At 34.1% G+C, this 19,016-nt stretch overlaps 1 protein-coding gene across 2 annotated transcripts; it reads right to left on the bottom strand.

Annotated features, from left to right (window-relative positions):
- Window positions 1–12,235: 12,235 nt before the first annotated feature.
- LOC111407634 (ferric reduction oxidase 8, mitochondrial) lies at window positions 12,236–19,016 on the bottom strand. Of its 2 annotated transcripts, none has more exons than XM_023037249.1 (8): window positions 18,600–19,016; window positions 14,799–14,892; window positions 14,537–14,722; window positions 14,212–14,449; window positions 13,798–14,125; window positions 13,420–13,678; window positions 12,646–13,316; window positions 12,236–12,555 (listed from the first exon to the last, which is right to left on the bottom strand). In XM_023037249.1, exons 1-8 carry the CDS (start codon window positions 18,751–18,753, stop codon window positions 12,401–12,403), a joined length of 2,085 nt encoding a protein of 694 aa, XP_022893017.1. In that variant the 5' UTR covers window positions 18,754–19,016; the 3' UTR covers window positions 12,236–12,400. The 2 variants fall into 2 exon arrangements, with proteins under 2 accessions (XP_022893017.1, XP_022893016.1); XM_023037248.1 differs by lacking the exon at window positions 18,600–19,016 and adding an exon at window positions 15,535–15,950.

Here is a 19,016-nt window from a genome sequence, read left to right on the forward strand (position 1 = left end):
TTTAAAAATGGATGGATGTGATGATAGCAATAAAGATTGTCATCTACGATTGTACAAATAGCATAATTGCAGGTCCAAAATAGTTTTACCAACGAAATCCTGAAGTCCACTTTCCCCACCGATAATTGAAAGATTTTTTTTTAATCAATTTAATTTACTAAGTTTTCGTTAATAAACAAAGTATTAGAAACACTAAAATTAAATAATTACCACCGAGAATAATACGGAAAAAAATAAAAGTTACAATAATAATTTTTCTGTCAATAATATTATAAATGGGAAAAAAAGAAAAATATCTCAAGCAGCCAACAAAAAATAAATAAATAAAAATAAAGAAAGAATAAACATTGCAGGCAATTAATGAGAATGAGAATTAACTATAAGAATTTAAAATATAAGAAAATTTAAAAAATAGAAAGAAGGTAATAAGCGTAATTGTGATTCAGTCAAATTAACTTCTTTTTTTAAAAAAAAAAATTCAAATATTGAAAAATACAAAAGTCAAATAATATATTTTTGCATCAAATTCAAAGTAACCATATTTTAACATCCAAATAAATTAAGATTAATAATCTTGAATTTGCTTTTAATTTCAAATACTTCAATTTCCTACGGCTACTGGAAAGGATTATTGCATCTATGCTGGCAAAAAAGAAAAAGAAAAAACGTAACCGTTGGACATAAATTGTTGATAATATTTATAACCAAACATAAAACATTATGATAAACTATTCACATAAATAATTAACATTGATTGTAATTAAACATTAAGGGTGCTTGCCAAATTTTTTTCGTGGAAAATGTCATTTTTCACCCGAATTCCTACTTCTGTATTAATTGATTGATATTTTTCCCCATAAAAAATATTTTACTACTTTTAGTCATATGACTTTATTTTCCTTGAAAACGAGGAAAATATTTTCTTTTAGGTGCGTAGGTTTTTATTTTTAAGTTAATTCTCTCTCTTCTTCTCTCATGTACCCCCCTCTCTCCCCTTCTCCCTCTCATCTACTCATGAATAAAAAATCGATAAATATAACATTTTCTAAATTGAAAATCAAGTACATTTAATTAACAATTCTCATGTAAATAATTTATTTTCTTTCAATATAAATTCGATGCTTACAATCAAACGCATCCTAATATTAAATTATCTAGAAAATAGAAAATGTTTCTTGTCCCCATCTGAAAAAAATTACACCTTGTAAGTCGTGTCACCGTAACATGCCTTGTGTATAATGCTCATTGTATATTTCCAATTACATATTTTTTCAAAGATTGATAAGGTGTCAAAAACAAAATGGAGAGCTTCTTTTTATTTTATTTGGTTGATGAAATTTTAACCCAATTAAATCTCGCCACATCATCCGTTGGTAAACTAATCTTTCAGTTGTGATGTGTTGTGATGTACGTACAATGCAACTATACTAGATAAGCCTCAAATGGTTAAACTCGTTGATAGCCGTTAGTTATATGCAACCTTGTTGAGTTGAACTTAAAAGCATCTTAGAAGCACCATTTTTGGCGCAGAGGGAAAATCGGACAAGACATTGGAGAAGATGGAGGAGGGAGTTTTTGTTTTTACATCATAGACCGGAAACATCACAGCTCTGATTTTCGCTCCTGACAAATTTCTATCGTACTCTTCAATCACATTCTGAAGCTCTTCATTAGATTTAACCGTAACCAGTTTATCCAAATCGTTCCCAGGTAATACACATTTCAGATGCACAGAATGTAAACATTCCTGTCTAAATCGCTCCATCAACTCTGTATAAAATCCAAAATTACCTCAGTTTAGCAAAATTGAAAACCAAAATATAAAAAATTAAATATAAAATAAAAAGCAACTGACCTGTGAATGAAATGGATCGATCGACTGTGAGGATTTTGTTATGACCAACTTTTTAGATCAGTTTTTGGCCATGTCTGGAAGCGATTTTTCCTCCAAAACTATAATAGAATTTGATACGATTGGTGTTTTTACTATCCAAAGTTGAGGATTTATTCATGGTGGAGGAAATTTTACGAGACTTTGTGTTGGAGACGACTTATAAAAAAGGCTATGTAAGGGTTGGTTTTTGATATATTTGTTTGACTACTTTTAACCTGCAAGAGCATGATCAAAACACAATATATATGAATGAAAATTTGGACAGAGTTTTGGTATAACAATTACGCAAAACAATGATTAAGAAGGAGCAGAAATAGAGAATAATCCGAGTCGAGACGTTATCTCTTTCCTTAAGACAAATTGCCCGCTATAGTTCTCACGGTGAATGACACTTGTATTCCAAAATATAATGGATTCACAACTTGTGGTAGCAACACTTCAAACCACAAGAAACCGATGAACTTTTGACAGAATTTCCCCTCTACAAAGGAAATGCATGAAAATGTTATGGAATTAGAAAGGAGAGAATTGCATGAGGAGAATGAATGCTCAATGCAATTGGTGTACCCAAAATCATGTCCATATGGTTCTATTTATAGATATAGAAAGGGTGCAAATGAAATAGTGTGGCCCAAAACATACATCCTTTCAAAAAGTTGCAACACTTGACCAAAACCTGCATCCTTTCGAAAAGTTGCAACACTTCATTTATTCCAACTTTGGTTCACAATTTCTCATTCATCCGGAATTGGTTTCGAGATTCTAAATATACCACGACAATTTACTCGACGAGTAGAATAAGTTGGTCTATTTACTTTTATAATTTGACTAATGGATCAAGTCCGAATATTTGGTTGAAGTTGACACATGGTCACACCTTTTCATTTTCTTCTTTTACACACCTTTTCATTTTCCAATTTTTGGTTAATTATTTGAACCAATTGTTCGTGAAAAATTATTTATTCCGATTTTAAATCCACCGCAAGTGTACGGTTCGTTAATAAGTAGTAAAATGGAGTATAAGTCCAAGTATCGGTCCCACGAGGATTGAATTAGTCCGAATTAATCTAATATGACCTTAACCGAAACACAGCAACCAAATGGCAATTTTTTACTTTAACTAACAAAATGTAATCGCTAATGCAATTATGGACTAAGAATTAAACTAAGTTCAAAATAAATTGGATGCAATTTAACTAGAATTTTATAGAATTGATGGATGTGCTAACACACTAGGATCACGAATCCCCAAGCAATACCCGTTCAATAGTCATTTATGCAAATTTGACACACAATTTCACAAAAGATGAATCGATATTCCTATTTTAATTTAGCAATCTCTCTCGAGCAATGTCAAACCTATCTCAATATATGATTCGACTATATTCCTATGATGAATACTAATATACCGACATGCATTATAATTCACGAATATCCAATGATTCACACAAGGCATAGAGGTATATTTCTATCCTCTATCGGACCCTATGACGATTTATAATATGTCGAACCTATTTTCCTTCTTTCGAATGCATAAAACAAGTCACCACAATCATATAATCACGTGCACAATAATTATATGAAAATAAAAATGAAATAAATCAATCAATTCCGGATTTGTGTTCACATATGTCAAAAATCCAAAACAACAATTAAACGTAGTATTACAAGGTTCATCGATCTCCTAGTACTGATAAATCTAGCCTAACATGCTAAAAAGAATAAAACTTAAAAGTATTTGAAGAAACGGCATCACCTGAAACAATATTCAATCCGATCTTCAATTGGCCCGATGTTGTTCTCTTGTTCTCTCCCTTGTTTCTTCTTCAAAATCTCCCAAAAATATGTAAAAACGGGGTCCCCTTCGTTCTAGTCGAGTTTTTGTATTTATAGGACCCTAAAATTCTTGTTTCCATAAGAGTTTTGGAAGAAAAAGGAAACTATTTTTTTTCCAAATTTTTGTTCTATGCGACTGCATAGAGCAATTCTATGCGGTCGCATAGAAGAAAATTTTCAACCCTCTTTGATTTCGGTATGATACTATGTGACCGCATAGAAGATAATACTATGCGGTCGCATCGTACTATCAACTATGATAGAATTGCGTTTTGGTCCACCCACTTGCATCTTTCACTCCTTAACATCTTTTCTTCATTCTTTTCATTTCATCACCCCACGATATCGTCAATTAGTAATTGGCCTAATCGATTTCTCGATTTGTTCATCGGATCAACTTTTGGATATTTGCACTTTTGGTCCCTGAATTTTCACTTTGTGTCACTTTAGTCCTTTTTCGCGTCTTTTCTCCTGAATTTCACCATGTTCATCGTTGTTTCCTACAATTCACAATTGTACAAGATTAAGTCACAATTCAATCATTTTGCTCGTATTTAAGTCACATTTGTGACCTAAATAAGTGTGCAAAAACACACTTATCACCAATTCCTACAATCCCCCACATGAATGGAAATTCGGGTACATGCAAATGAGATGATATGATGCAATGTAGAGAGGGTGCAAAAAAATATTGCATCAGAGATGGTGGCTTCTGGCCTTGAACCTCCCTTTGTGAAATACAATCGGGCTTACTCGACTAATTGGTGAACCATAGGTCTTGAACCACTCAACCTTTGGTGTAAGTCAAGACAACAGTACTCACACAAATATCTTCCCTATTTTGTACTTAGTTCTCATGACTTGGTTCATTTTAGCCCTGAACCCTTCTTGGTTTCATAAGTGTTTAGATAATTCAAACCTTAAACAATTCTTATCGAAACAGCCCCACTTCACACTTATATAGGTGACCTCCTATTAATTTCCTAAGTGCTTCATAGAATTTTCACAACTTAGTTGTCCCTTTGAACCAAGATGTTGGGATCTCCAGTCAACAAGGTAGGGTTACCATTGCAAAAACTCTTACGTAGTAGGCTTTAATCACATTCCTCTCGATAGGCAACACACTTGATCTCTAGGCAAACTTTTCGTAAGTGGATCCGCAATATTCTCCTTTGATTTCACATAATCTATGAAGATAACGCCATTTGAGATAAGTTGCTTAATGGTGTTGTGTCTACGACGAATATGTCTAGACTTACCATTATACATGCTGCTTCGAGCCCTTCCAATTGCTGATTGACTATCAAAATGTATACTTATCGCAACTACTGGCTTGGGCCAACGTAGAACATCTTCTAAGAAATTTTGAAGCCATTCTACTTCTTCTCTAGCTTTGTCTAAAGCAATAAACTCAGATTCCATCGTTGATCGAGTTATGCACGTTTGCTTTTTTTATTTTCATGATACAGCAGCTCCACCAATGGTGAATACATAACTACTAGTGGACTTGGAATCCTTCATATCAGATATCTAATTCGCATCACAATATCTTTCTAGTACCACTGGATATTTTGTGAAGTGTAATCCATAGGTTAAGGTATACTTCAAGTACCTTAGAACCCTCGTCAAAGCCTTCCAATGATCACGATTTGGATTACTTGTAAATCTACTAAGTTTATTCACCGCAAAAGCAATATCCGGTCGAGTGCAGTTTGTAATATATATAAGACTTCCAATTATTTGTAAATACCTTAGTTGTGATATGCTTTCTCCCATATTCTTCACCAAGTCATACTCGAATCAAGAGGAGTTCTGCAAGACTTTACTCAAACACGTCAAACTTCTTAAGTACATTTTCTATGTAGTGAGATTGTGAAAATACAATTCTATCCTGCGTTCTAGAGATTTTAATCCCTAGGATTACATCTGTCACACCTATATCTTTCATATCGAAATGCTTTGTTAGCATCTTTTTGGTGTTAAGCAACATTTCGTGACTATTGTCCATTATTAACATATCGTCCACGTATAGATATACAACTATATAGGTATTCGGTGTATGTTTAATATATACACATTTGTCACATTCGTTGATTTTGAATCCATCTGACAACATTGTTTTGTCAAACTTTTGGTGCCATTGTTTAGTTGCCTGTTTTAATCCATACAAGGACTTAATAAGTTTACATACTTTGTGTTTTTGGTTAGGAGAAACAAACCTTCAGGTTGCTCCATGTAAATCTCCTCTTCTAACTCACCGTTTAGGAATGCTGTTTTTACATCCATTTGATGAATCTCAAGATTGTGTATTGTCGCAATTGCAATTAACAACCTTATCGACGTAATTCTAGTCATGGGTGAGTAGGTATCAAAGAAGTCAAGTCCTTCTTTTTGCCTATATCCTTTAGCAACCAATCTAGCCTTATATTTAGCAATGGATCCGTCATGTTTCAATTTCTTTTTGAATATCCATTTGCATTCTAAAGGCTTGTTACCGGGAGGTAAATCAACCAGCTCCCATGTATGGTTTTGTATTATAGAATCTATCTCATTATTGTTAGCTTCTTTCCAATGCGGTGCTTCCGATATAGACATTGCTTCATCGAAAGTCTTTGGATTATCCTCTACCATATAGGTTAGAAAATCCGGGCCAAACGTCTTGGAAGCCCTAACCCTTTTACTACGCCTTGGTTCTTCCTCATTTGAAGTTTCATTGGTAGTTTCATATGTTCTCTTGTTAGAACTCGTATTTTTCTTATCTTTGCAAAGAAAAATATTTTCAAAGAATGTCACATTCCTTGGTTCAATTATGGTCTCTTCGTGTACGTTTTGTTTTTCAGATTTGTGTACAAGAAATTGATATGCACTACTATTATTAGCTTATTCAATAAATATGCAATCTATCGTTTTAGGACTGATTTTCACTTGTTTAGGCTTAGGTACCTCAACCTTAGTCAAACACTCTCACACTTTCAAATATTGGTAGGATGGAGGATGTCCTTTCCATAGTTCATATGATGTCTCTTCTTTTTTCTTAAGATGTATTTTATTAAGAAGACTATTTGCCGTTAAAATAGTCTCCCCCCACATATTCTGTGGTAAATCCGAATTTATTAACATGACATTCATCATTTCTTTAAGTGTTCGATTTTTGCATTCTGCAACACCATTTGATTGAGGAGAGTAAGATGCCGTTGTTTGATGAACAATTCCATGTTCAGAACAAAAGTCTTCAAACAGTGCCCCATATTCATCTCCTCTATCACTATGATTATTCTTTATTCATTTTTCAAGTTGTGTTTCAACTTTAGCCTTATAGGTTTTGAATGCAACTAAAGTTTCGTCTTTACTTCTCAAAAGAAAGACATAGCAAAACTTTGTACAAATATCAATAAATGTCCCAAAGTATTTCTTACCACCTTGAGCTTGTACAAATTTTAGATCGCATATATCGCTATGGATCAATTCTAGAGGGGTTGTGTTTCTTTGTATTGAATGGAACAATGTTTTAGCCAATTTTGCTTCAACACATATTTCACATTTATGATTATGCTCAATTTTATGCGCCGGAATTAAATTTTGATTCATTAGTTTGCTCAACGATTTGTAATTCACATGTCCTAATCGATTATGCCACAAACATGAAGGCTCAAGCAAGTAAACGGAATTTATATTTTTATTCATAACGACTTACTTCGGTACAATTGTAAGAACGTTCAACTTGAACATTCCATCACACATGTATCATTTCCCTACATAAATCTCATTCTTAGACAACACAAATTTATCGGATACAAATACAAGTTCAAAACCATTCTTGCTAAGTAGAGACCCGGACACTAAATTCTTTCGTATATCCGGCACATGTAGGACATTGTTGAGGACGAGTACTTTCCCGGATGTCATTTTCAAAGTAATTTTGCCTTGTCCCTCAACTTTGGAACTTGCAGAATTTTCCATGTATAATTGTTCCCCATTCAATTCTTGATAGTTGGAGAACATCCCCTTGTCCGCACACACATGGCGGGTAGCGCTGGTGTCAATCCACTATTCTCTAGTATTTTCAATCATGTTGCATTCGGACACTACTACAGATAAACTCATTTCTTGCAGTCCATCGGATAGAGTGTTATTTGCAACCATGCGGGTTTGAGCATTTTTCTTTGGCTTTCGACATTCACTTGAACGATGTCCAACCTTGCCACAGTTGTAACAATTCCCTTTAAACTTCTTAGCCTTCTTAGAATTGTCTCTTTGCGGTGCATAATTAGTAGCTTTTCGTTTCTTGTTTGCTACCTTTGGTTCCATTTCAACAAAATTTGCACCATCTTGATCAACCGGTCTTCGTTCGATTTTTCGATTGTCCTCTTCAATCGTCAAGCGCACTATCAATTCTTCCAAATTCATTTCCTTATATTTGTGCTTGAGGTAATTTTTGAAATCTCTCCACATAGAAGGGAGTTTTTCAATAATGGCAGCCACTTGGAATGATTCACTCAATTCCATTTTCTCAGCATGGATGTCGTGCAACAAGACTTGAATCTCTTGCATTTGGCTAATTACGATTTTGGAATCCACCATCTTATAGTCCAAAAATTTGCCAACAATGAACTTCTTTGTTCCGACATCCTCGGTCTTGTAATTTGTCTCCAAAGAATCCCATAGTTCATTGGCTGATTCCTTTGAACTATACACCTCATATAGTGTATTATCCAATCCGTATAGGATATAGTTCTTGCATAAGAAGTCCCAGTGTTTCCATGCATCCAAAGCAATAATTGATTCACGATTATTTTCCCCTTCTTGTACAGCCGGTGCAGTTTCCTTTAGAAATTTAGCCAAATTAAGAGTGATGGGATAAAACAACATCTTTTGTTGCCACATCTTGAAATCTACTCCTGCAAATTTTTTCGGCTTTTCCCCATGTGGGATAATAGTATTATGCAATGGTACGGCCACGAGTAGTACCACATTATAGGAACCATTTTGACTTGACGAAGTTTCGATGGTAGTCATTTCTGTTATACAAACAGAAGTTCAACAAAATGATGATAATATCGGTGGAAGAATAGTACACAAAGCACTATTCAAACAAAGTAATGGTTGTCCACAACCAACCGCAAAGACACAAAAATCTGTCTTAATTTTGTTGGAGACGACTTATAAAAATGGCTATGTAAGGGTTAGTTTTTGATATATTTGTTTGACCAGTTTTAACCCGTAAGAGCGTGATCAAAACACAATATATATGAATGAAAATTTGGACAGAGTTTCAGTATAACGATTACGCAAAAAAAAAAAGATTAAGAAGGAGTGGAAATAGAGAATAATCCAAGGCGAGACGTTATCCTTTTGCTTAAGACAAAATGCCCCGCTATGGTGCTTACATTGAATGGTATTTGTCTTCCAAGATACAATGGATTCACAACTTGTGGTAGTAGCACTTCAAACCACAAGAAATCAACGAACTTTTGATAGAATTTCCCCTCTATAAAGGAAATGCATGAAAATGCTATGGAATTAGAAATGAGAGAATTACAAGAGGAGAATGAATGATCAATGCAATTGGTGTACCCAAAACCATGTTCATATGGTTCTATTTATAAATGTAGGAAGAGTGCAAATGAAGTAGTGTGGGTCAAAACATGTATTTTTTCAAAAAGTTGTAATACTTGGCCAAAACCTGCATCATTTCGAAAAGTTGCAATACTTCATTTCTTCCAACTTTGGTCCACAATTTCTCATTCATCCGAAATTGGTTTCGAGATTCCAAATATACCACAACGATCTACTCGACGAGTAGAATAAGTTGGTCTATTTACTTTTTTAATTTGACCATCGGATCAAGTCCGAATATTTGGTCAAAATTGACACGTAGTTACACCTTTTCATTTTTTACTTTTACACACTTTTTCATTTTCCAATTTTTGGTTAATTATTTGAACCAATTCCTACACTTTGCACATTCAAGAAACCAAGAGAACATGATTTGAATTTATACGACTTATCTTGTACTAAATTCGATATTTGCTTTCTACGATTTTGAAATTAATGCAAGGTCATGTTTGGTTGCATAGAAGAAGAACGATGTTTGTAGTCTAGGCATACTCCTACGGCCGATAAAAGTAGCTAAATGGATGTTTTCAATTAAAGGATTAAAAGATTACTTTTAAGTACGACCAAACATGGCTTCATTCATTATTGAGATTTCAACATTTGTGAATATTGAATGATTTATTGTTAATTAATAAAATAGATTTTTATATAGATCATGGAATCTTACATAATTAATGTTTGATATATTATATTTATTTATTCCTTAATTAATAAAAGAGCTTTTTTTTTTCTATTTTTGGTTTCCTTGTGAAAAGGGTTTTGTAATTTGGTCGAATTCTCTTTTCTTCTCCAATCCAGCAGCTTGCGTTGTTAATTTTTTTTTTTTTGTGTTATAAATAATGTTATTCACTTAACTTAAGCATTGATTTACTTTGATTATGAACTTCTTTTGTTCAAATCCTCTTACTTTACCGATCTATGCTATCTCGTATGGTACTGTCTTTCTCGATGCGTGCTTTTCTATAGGGAGTAATCCAACCAGCAGCTTAAGAAGGAATCCCCGATGTAGAGCATAAACCTAAAAAGATGAAAAAGACTCATTTAGGAACAAGAAAATAACATTGTGATTTGGATGAACCACACAAGTTTTATTTTTATTTCAATTTTAGCTTGTCTATGTTGGTAATAAACTAATAAAAATGCTTCCATGCCTAGAAGAAAATACGCCATTCGAAAATCCATTATCGTTATCATTTAAATTATGCAGTGAAAAAGATACACTTGTTGTAGCGCACTTTTTCAATGTAACACAAAAAATATAAAACCTTAAGTGTTGGAATACACATGCACCAAATATCAGCAGATTCAACCTTCCAGCATCACGTGTGCACCAGAATATTCCATCTCCAGCTCTGCAGATTCTAGATCCTTCCAGCATGTATAGTTGTTAAGTTGTTACTTAGTTAGATGATTAGCTTGTTAATCAGTCAATTAGTTAGTTAATTATGTGAAGGGAATAAATTCCACATCGGTTAAATACCGAAATATTGACCAACTTAAATATATCTTGTGTCACTCCTCTTAACAAGGTTGACCTTATTAAGATGGACCCCAAATCTTAACATGGTACCAGAGCACAGTAAGCTCCAACGAGCTATTCAATCCGATTAAGTTTCAAAAATGAGTACACGGATTTCAAGATTGGTCTGCTCAAAGAGAGCCACCATCTTGTGGGGGCATGTTAAGGGAATAAATCCCACATCGGTTAAATACCGAAATATTGATCAACTTAAATAAATCTTGGGTCATTCCTCTTAATAAGGTAATAAGGTTGACCTTATTAAGATGGACCCCAAATCTCAACATGGTACCAGAGCTCAGTAAGCTCCAACGAGTTATTCGATCCGATTAAGTCTCAAAAATGAGCACACGAATTTCAAAATTGATCTGCTAAAAAAGAGTCACCATCTTGCGGGGCATGTAAAGAGAATAAATCTCACATCGGTTAAATACCAAAATATTGACCAACTTAAATAGATCTTAAGCCATTCCACTTAATAAGGTTGACCTTATTAAGATGGACTCCAAATCTTAACAAATTACTCTAGCCATTTTACTCTATAAATACAGCACTGTGTAGGCATTTTTAGATCATTGGATTGTAGTATCTTCCAATCCCTCCTTTGATGGAGGATTCTCTTCTCCTTCATGGAGTGTTTTCTTCCTTCAATTATGGAGTGTATTTCCTCCTTTAATGGAGTGTTCCATTGTAATTCCCCTTCTCCTTTAATGGAGTAAAATAAATTGTTTTTCATTCAATGATTTCTAATATTAAGCTCCCAACTTAAAAAAACACTTTTCAAGTTAAGAGATCAACGAGCATTATTTACTCATTACTAAGAAAAAGGGTATATAATTAGACTAAATTGTACGCTTCTATGTGTGGCTATGTATATGGATGTGAATAATTTTAATTTTTATGTTTTATCAATTGAGATCATATTTAATAACTAAATAATTAATTAAACTGGATGGTAAATAGGGATATTTTAATCCCCGCTCGGCCTCCCTAAAATCCCCTGCGTAGTAGGAATTGTGCCCCATCTTGTTTCCATCCTTCGACATCCTTGGACCATATTGTTCGAATGTCCAAATATGAAATAAGTAAAAGTGAAAGGCCGTGGTGACTTGCACTCTATTGTCTTGTTTAGTTCGACAAACTAAATACGTATTTAGTGTTTTTGGTAATATTTGAACTGATTCTATGCTTTTCAAACTCATGGAAGACCATTTGGAGCAATACATCTTGCTATTTTTGTGTTCTATAATGTGGATTTATGAAATGTCTAAAGAAATGTATTATTCTTTATTGAATTTATGATATTAGACAACGATCTTTGCCACCTAATCTTCTAAAAGGGACTTGATGATATCTTTCAAGAAAGTACGTTAATCTAAACGATAAGGATCCTTATAATAGGAAAGAACCAACTATATGCGTTCGATTTCTTACGATAATATATACATATGCTGGCATGATTCATAAACAAAATTAAATTATAGTACTCTCAGTAACATCTTAAGCTGTAAACCTTTGTGCCTTGTATAATTTAATCAGAGTGTGAAGTTGAGGGAGTGAAAACAGAAATTTGTTTTCCAAGTATTTAGCTTGCATGCTGAAGCCAGGTTCTGTTTCATTGTTTCTGGTCCACAAACCAAGACGCCTATCTCTGATCCCCCGCATTCTTTTGTGAAATTGGAGAATATATCTGTTAGATTCCCAGCACATTTGATGCATGAGTCAGATTAGTATCTGCAGGATAAGAAATTTTTGGTAGTAAAGAAAAGCAAAATGCTACCTTGAAAGTTTGGCCTTCTTCCAAAATGGATTCCATGTTCGTCAAGAGCTTTGTCGACTTCAAGGGAACTTTGTTTCATGGGTTGTCTTTTTTCATTGGAAAATGATAGAAATCCCTTTCTTAGCCTTTTCCATCTTATAATAATAACCACCAAGCCACTAAATACAACTGCTATGAAAAAAGAGCATATGAGAAGGAGATCCATCTGTGAAGTGGAATTTTTCTCTTGAGAGGGCTTCTTGGCAGGGGACACAACGAAATGGTTGAAAAAACTAAGCAAGAGTAGAAATATGATGGAAGAAAACATTGCTATGGTTGCCATCCAAGTTAAACTCTCAGGTCCACATGTTGCATAGCTTGAATGTGTGGTGCTAAAATTTGTTGTTTGCATGTCAGGTAAGTCTTTAAGTACTTCTCTTAGTGTTGTACTAGGCTGGTTTTCCCTAGTCACAAATACTTTAAGTTTTATATGAAATTGTTCAACGTCTAGGAGCTGATCTAGAATTGGTTCTAACAAGCAAATTTCATGAGAATTTTTTACGGTGTAGATGAATTGTATTCGAGAGGGATATTTATTTCTGCTGTTGTTTAGTTTGGAGCCAATTTCTTGCAAAATGCTAAGAAATGGTGTTAGCCCAATTCCTCCAGCGACTAGAAGCAGATTGTCATACCTGCATTAATTTTCAGTGATCCAAAAAAAGTGATGAGGTTGCTGCATTTATATGCAGATAAACTGACAACAATTCCAAAATGTTCTGTAAATCATATCGATACCTTAGGAAATCCAGTGAGGCAGGTCCATAAGGACCTTCTGTTGCAATTGGAATACACTTCCTTAAATCAGATTCTGATTCTTTTTCAGCATGAATTTGATTATAGAGGGAACTTGTCCATTGTCCCTCACATTTGATAATTATTGAGATAGAGTTTTTATCGACACTGGAGCTAGAAGTTATGCTAAAAGGATGCCATTGGGACTTGGAAATACTTGGTATCTTCAAGAAAATCACGCTTGTTGGTGTGTACTTCAATCCTGAAATCATAGGTATAAAGTTACGAGTTACTTCTAAGATTCGATAAATCGTTCTAATAAAATAGGATATACTTCAAATACTTGGGTTGGGGTCAAAGACGATATAATGGTATATATACTTGGGTCTTTCGGCAAAGTAAGTTCAATGGCGTTGCTTGGGAAGACTCGAGCAGAAAGAATGCACGTCTCTGGCCTCGACTGTATGATTCGGAGCAGCTTATCCAGGGCAAAGAGAAAAACACCAGGAAAAACCATGTAAAAATGTCGGTCTCCACCATGGAACAAAAAGAATACTATGAAGACTATATAAAGATGGTGTGAGTAGTAAAAGGCCTGAAACCACTTCCTTCTTATCTGTGGCAATGCTGTGATCGAAATGACTAAACCTGTGATAAGGGTTATCTCACCAGCAAGGTATATGCGGCCTGTCTTCTGCCATTTCCACATCTGGTTTAGGACATTAAGGACTTGAGGTAAATATGTTGTTATATTGAAGCAGATTCTGAGAATTAAAGAAGTTTTGTAGAGATTACCTCATCTTGAATTCTATGTTTAACTCCCCAGATAAAAAGGGTGCCTGCCCCATGTAAAGTTGCAAAAAATATCATGGCCGTGCCTAAGCAAATGTGGTATCTCACTGATGCTTCGAACTGGATGCCAAGTAGCCGAAATATAGACATTCCCCTCAATATGGGCAGAAGAATCAGTGCTAGGCAAGCTTCTGCCAGCAAACCACACCGGGTAGCCATCCTGAACAATTTGTACTGCCATCTGAAATGCAGGTAAAGAAGTTGATTGTACATATGTTAATACTTCTTTTCGAAGTTTGGAGTCATCGTTGATTTGAAATTAACTTACGGAATCAATTTGAATGATTTGACTGGTATCATCTTTCTGAAATCATTTGAAATGCGGGCGTAGAAGGTCCAAATTAGAAAGATAATAAACAGAGAAGAAGCAAGGATCTCGATTGCAGATAAGATTCCTAGGTAACGATTGATAATAAGGGGATTGGAGAGAGCAGTGATTAAACTTCTTCCTGGCCTGTGTCCAAATATACATATGCATCAGCATCAAGTAAACAAAAGTTGTGTTCTATGGAATGGAAACAGTTTTGTACCTCATATTTGGTTCCTTTGGTTTAAGTTCCAAGTAAATGAAACCAATTATAGCCAAAGCAACTATAGGAAATGTGTAGACAGCAAAGTCAAGACCTGTACCAAAGCAATATTAATATTTCACAGCAAAAACCATTTTTTTTTTCCTTCTAGCTGTTGTTTGGTGTCGTATCATCTTAATGTTAGACAGAAAAACGAATTTATTTATTTTATTATGTTCAACAAGCCTCATAACATGCATGTTGCATTCATTTTCTTCACAAAGATCTGACTTGTGGAATTTAAATAAACGGGTGGCAATTAGACTTCAACCACTCGAGGCCTTTGCATATCCTGCTAAAACACCTCACCTAAAGATTAGATTTATTAGATAGGTGGAGGTTTGTAAATAGAGAAATGATCCATCAAACACCGTTACTTGACTTGTAATAAGCAACAGTGACATGACATATAAATTCAACAAATCTAATTTAATTCCCAAAACTTACCATAAACTTATATACCAATTAGTTGATTTGCCATGTGTTGTTTAACATAAGCTAAGAAATGGTGCTTAGTTTCTCTTTATTTATATATATTTTATGAACCGTTGGAACTTCAAATCAATTATATGATGATTTATGAAGACAGTGTGGTGGATTTAATCTCCTCGACTATTTTATGTGAATGAGAAAAGGAGAATTTTGGCTGGAGTTTACAGTGTATAGAGAAGTAAAGATCTTTGATAGAGTGGGTTACCATTATAGCCAAAAATGGTAGCTGTGGCTTTCTCTTCTGCTCCCTTCCATTTTCTTGTCCAGAGTTCTGTTGGCTTAAGAAGCCAAAGAGATATCCAACTGGCAGATATTAGAATCAGCAGCAGTTTTGGTATGACAAGAAACACTTTCACCATTCTCGACCTAAATTTTTGCCTCAAGACTGGACCTCAAAAATCTTTGTATGACTTAGAAAAGATCTTGTTACATGAATACTCTGAGCTATGCATAAAGAGGGTTCCTTTATATAGTACTTGGGTGAAATTTTAGAACCACTAGTTCCATTAAGATCACTTCATCGTTGGGCATCCCCACCATTCTGTCTGAACTAATGTTTAAAGTTACCTGTGATTTCTTCATTTAAATACTTGATGAATTCGTTTCCTACATTATAGGCATTTGGACTATGTTTTTTATGAGACTATTGATAATGGATAAGAACGAACCCAAACATGAGTATAATGGTTTATATACACACAATGTAGTGAGATATCATCGGGTCAAAATTTCTTCAATCAAATTATTAAAAAGAAAAACCTTCCCACCCTCTTATTAGCACCTCGTTTATATGTAAATCATTATGTAACTTCATTACGTACAAGTAACATTATTTATCTAATATTGCACGTTATCACGCATATGTGACAGTATATACTATTTTTTGGTTATCCCTTTTTTTACATTCTAGTGCCACTTTTGATTTATATCATAAACCCTATATGAGAGGACTTTTCAAAAGTTAAAAGTTGCTTCTAAGTGTTTGTTTGAAGTAAAAAAATTGATTTTTGGAGACTGTGTGTGTCAAAAAAGGTCTGCTTGCAAAATTATTTTATCAAGAAAATGTGTGGTTAAAAATCAATTTGAGGAAATGATCTTAAAATAAGCCGTGTCAAACAAACGTTGAAACTAAAAAGCTACTTCTGAACATCTTTAAATGATTTTCCGAAAACGTTGCCTTGTTAAAAGAACTTTTAGAGAAAGTTGATTTCAAAATAAATATCTTAGGAAACTCTTCTACAAGAAACAAAAACAAACCCTACCAAACGGTGTCATAATCAATATTGCGCGGGATAAGTTGTCCAACATTTTTGTTGTGCTTTTATGGTCCACCACCCACTAAGCCACTATCCCTTTTTTTGCACCACATAATGCTGTTAGGATACCATTGATAGAGCAAATACCTTTACATAACTAGTGGAAACGTTCATTTTCTTGTGTAAAGTACACAGGTTCATGATGTAACAATGGACAGTTTTAGTTTGCATTATGGCTCTATATACAACTTCTTCTGGATTCGATTAATCTGAAGGTTAATCAGAATTTTTTTAATAATTTCATCGTCTATGATTGAGTTGCCGAACTTTTAGATATATATTATGTGTTTAGAATGAATTCTTTCTGGATTCAGATGGGATTGATAAAAGCAAAGTTGTGCCCCATGTTAGCATTGAGAGGAATATTGTCCTCATAAATTAGTGTTTGACACTATTGATTGATTAATCCACACAATTATTGATGATTTCAGATAGCACAATGTATATTGCATATGATTGGTAACCTGGTCTGAAAGCTAAAACTATCCTACGCGCATATTAAGCACTTTCATTTTACTTATTCATTCTTTTATGAGATTATTATACTCAGCATTCTTTACCTCAGACACGAACTTTTCATATTGTAATTATATATTGTTGGTCTCAAGATCGATATTTATATAAAAATAATTTTCAGAGAACAGTTAAAATTGCAGAAAGTAAAAAACACCAAGAATTTTTGCCCCTTAGAACCCGGATGTTCAGCCGAATCCAACTCACCCGTTGAGCATATACCAAGTAAATTAGGTTCAAATCCACTAAAAATCACAAAGAATCGATACAAGAATGTATTCTTCACTTAAGTTTTCTTTTCACCTCCCTTTACAGAAAATTGCTCTCCTCATAATCTCTCAAATCGTATACAAAATACAATCTAAACATCACTAAGATTTTATAGAGATTGAAGATTAGAAACCACGAAGAAGATGAAAACTCTCAGAGAAGATGAAAGAAAACCCTAGAAAGTGACTGCACACTGCCACGAAGGGTCATGGAAGGCTATATATAGTCCAACCAAATATCTAGATCCAACGGTCACAATAACGCCAAATTTAGGGCCAAAAATTCATCTCACAATTTTAAGAGAAAGTTGCGTTTCCAACAATGCGTTTTACTTAAAGGATAAAACCCAATGGTCCAAATAGCCCAAAGACAATTAGATTTGGCCCAATCCAAGAATAGAGAGGCAATTCATAACATGTGATTTTTTTTTCATTTATGATCTAGGCGTTCTTGGCTCGATTTTTCTCCATCATGATCCACTAATCGTGCATTAGTTCTTAACTTTTTACATATATAAAATATTTTTACTTTTTTCTTCTTCATATAGGAAATATTACAACATATTACTTTGTTCGCACTTAAAATATCCATCTGAAAATTGTTGTAACCTTTTGCCCATGCCATAATCTTGACAAAGGCTGCCTGCAAAAATCTTTTAGGGAAAAAGCATATAGTACCAAGTGGTTGAAGACAACATTTGAAGAACAGGTCTCCTAGAAACAATTAAGAAACTCATNACTTCAACCACTCGAGGCCTTTGCATATCCTGCTAAAACACCTCACCTAAAGATTAGATTTATTAGATAGGTGGAGGTTTGTAGATAGAGAAATGATCCATCAAACACCATTACTTGACTTGTAATAAGCAACAGTGACATGACATATAAATTCAACAAATCTGATTTAATTCCCAAAACTTACCATAAACTTATATACCAATTAATTGATTTGCCATGTGTTGTTTAACATAAGCTAAGAAATGGTGCTTAGTTTCTCTTTATTTATATATATTTTATGAACCGTTGGAACTTCAAATCAATTATATGATGATTTATGAAGACAGTGTGCTGGATTTAATCTCCTCGACTATTTTATGTGAATGAGAAAAGGAGAATTTTGGCTGGAGTTTACAGTGTATAGAGAAGTAAAGATCTTTGATAGAGTGGGTTACCATTATAGCCAAAAATGGTAGCTGTGGCTTTCTCTTCTGCTCCCTTCCATTTTCTTGTCCAGAGTTCTGTTGGCTTAAGAAGCCAAAGAGATATCCAACTGGCAGATATTAGAATCAGCAGCAGTTTTGGTATGACAAGAAACACTTTCACCATTCTCGACCTAAATTTTTGCCTCAAGACTGGACCTCAAAAATCTTTGTATGACTTAGAAAAGATCTTGTTACATGAATACTCTGAGCTATGCATAAAGAGGGTTCCTTTATATAGTACTTGGGTGAAATTTTAGAACCACTAGTTCCATTAAGATCACTTCATCGTTGGGCATCCCCACCATTCTGTCTGAACTAATGTTTAAAGTTACCTGTGATTTCTTCATTTAAATACTTGATGAATTCGTTTCCTACATTATAGGCATT

Source organism: Olea europaea, chromosome 13 (genome assembly GCF_002742605.1).
Source record: "Olea europaea var. sylvestris chromosome 13, O_europaea_v1, whole genome shotgun sequence".
Taxonomy (NCBI): domain Eukaryota; kingdom Viridiplantae; phylum Streptophyta; class Magnoliopsida; order Lamiales; family Oleaceae; genus Olea; species Olea europaea.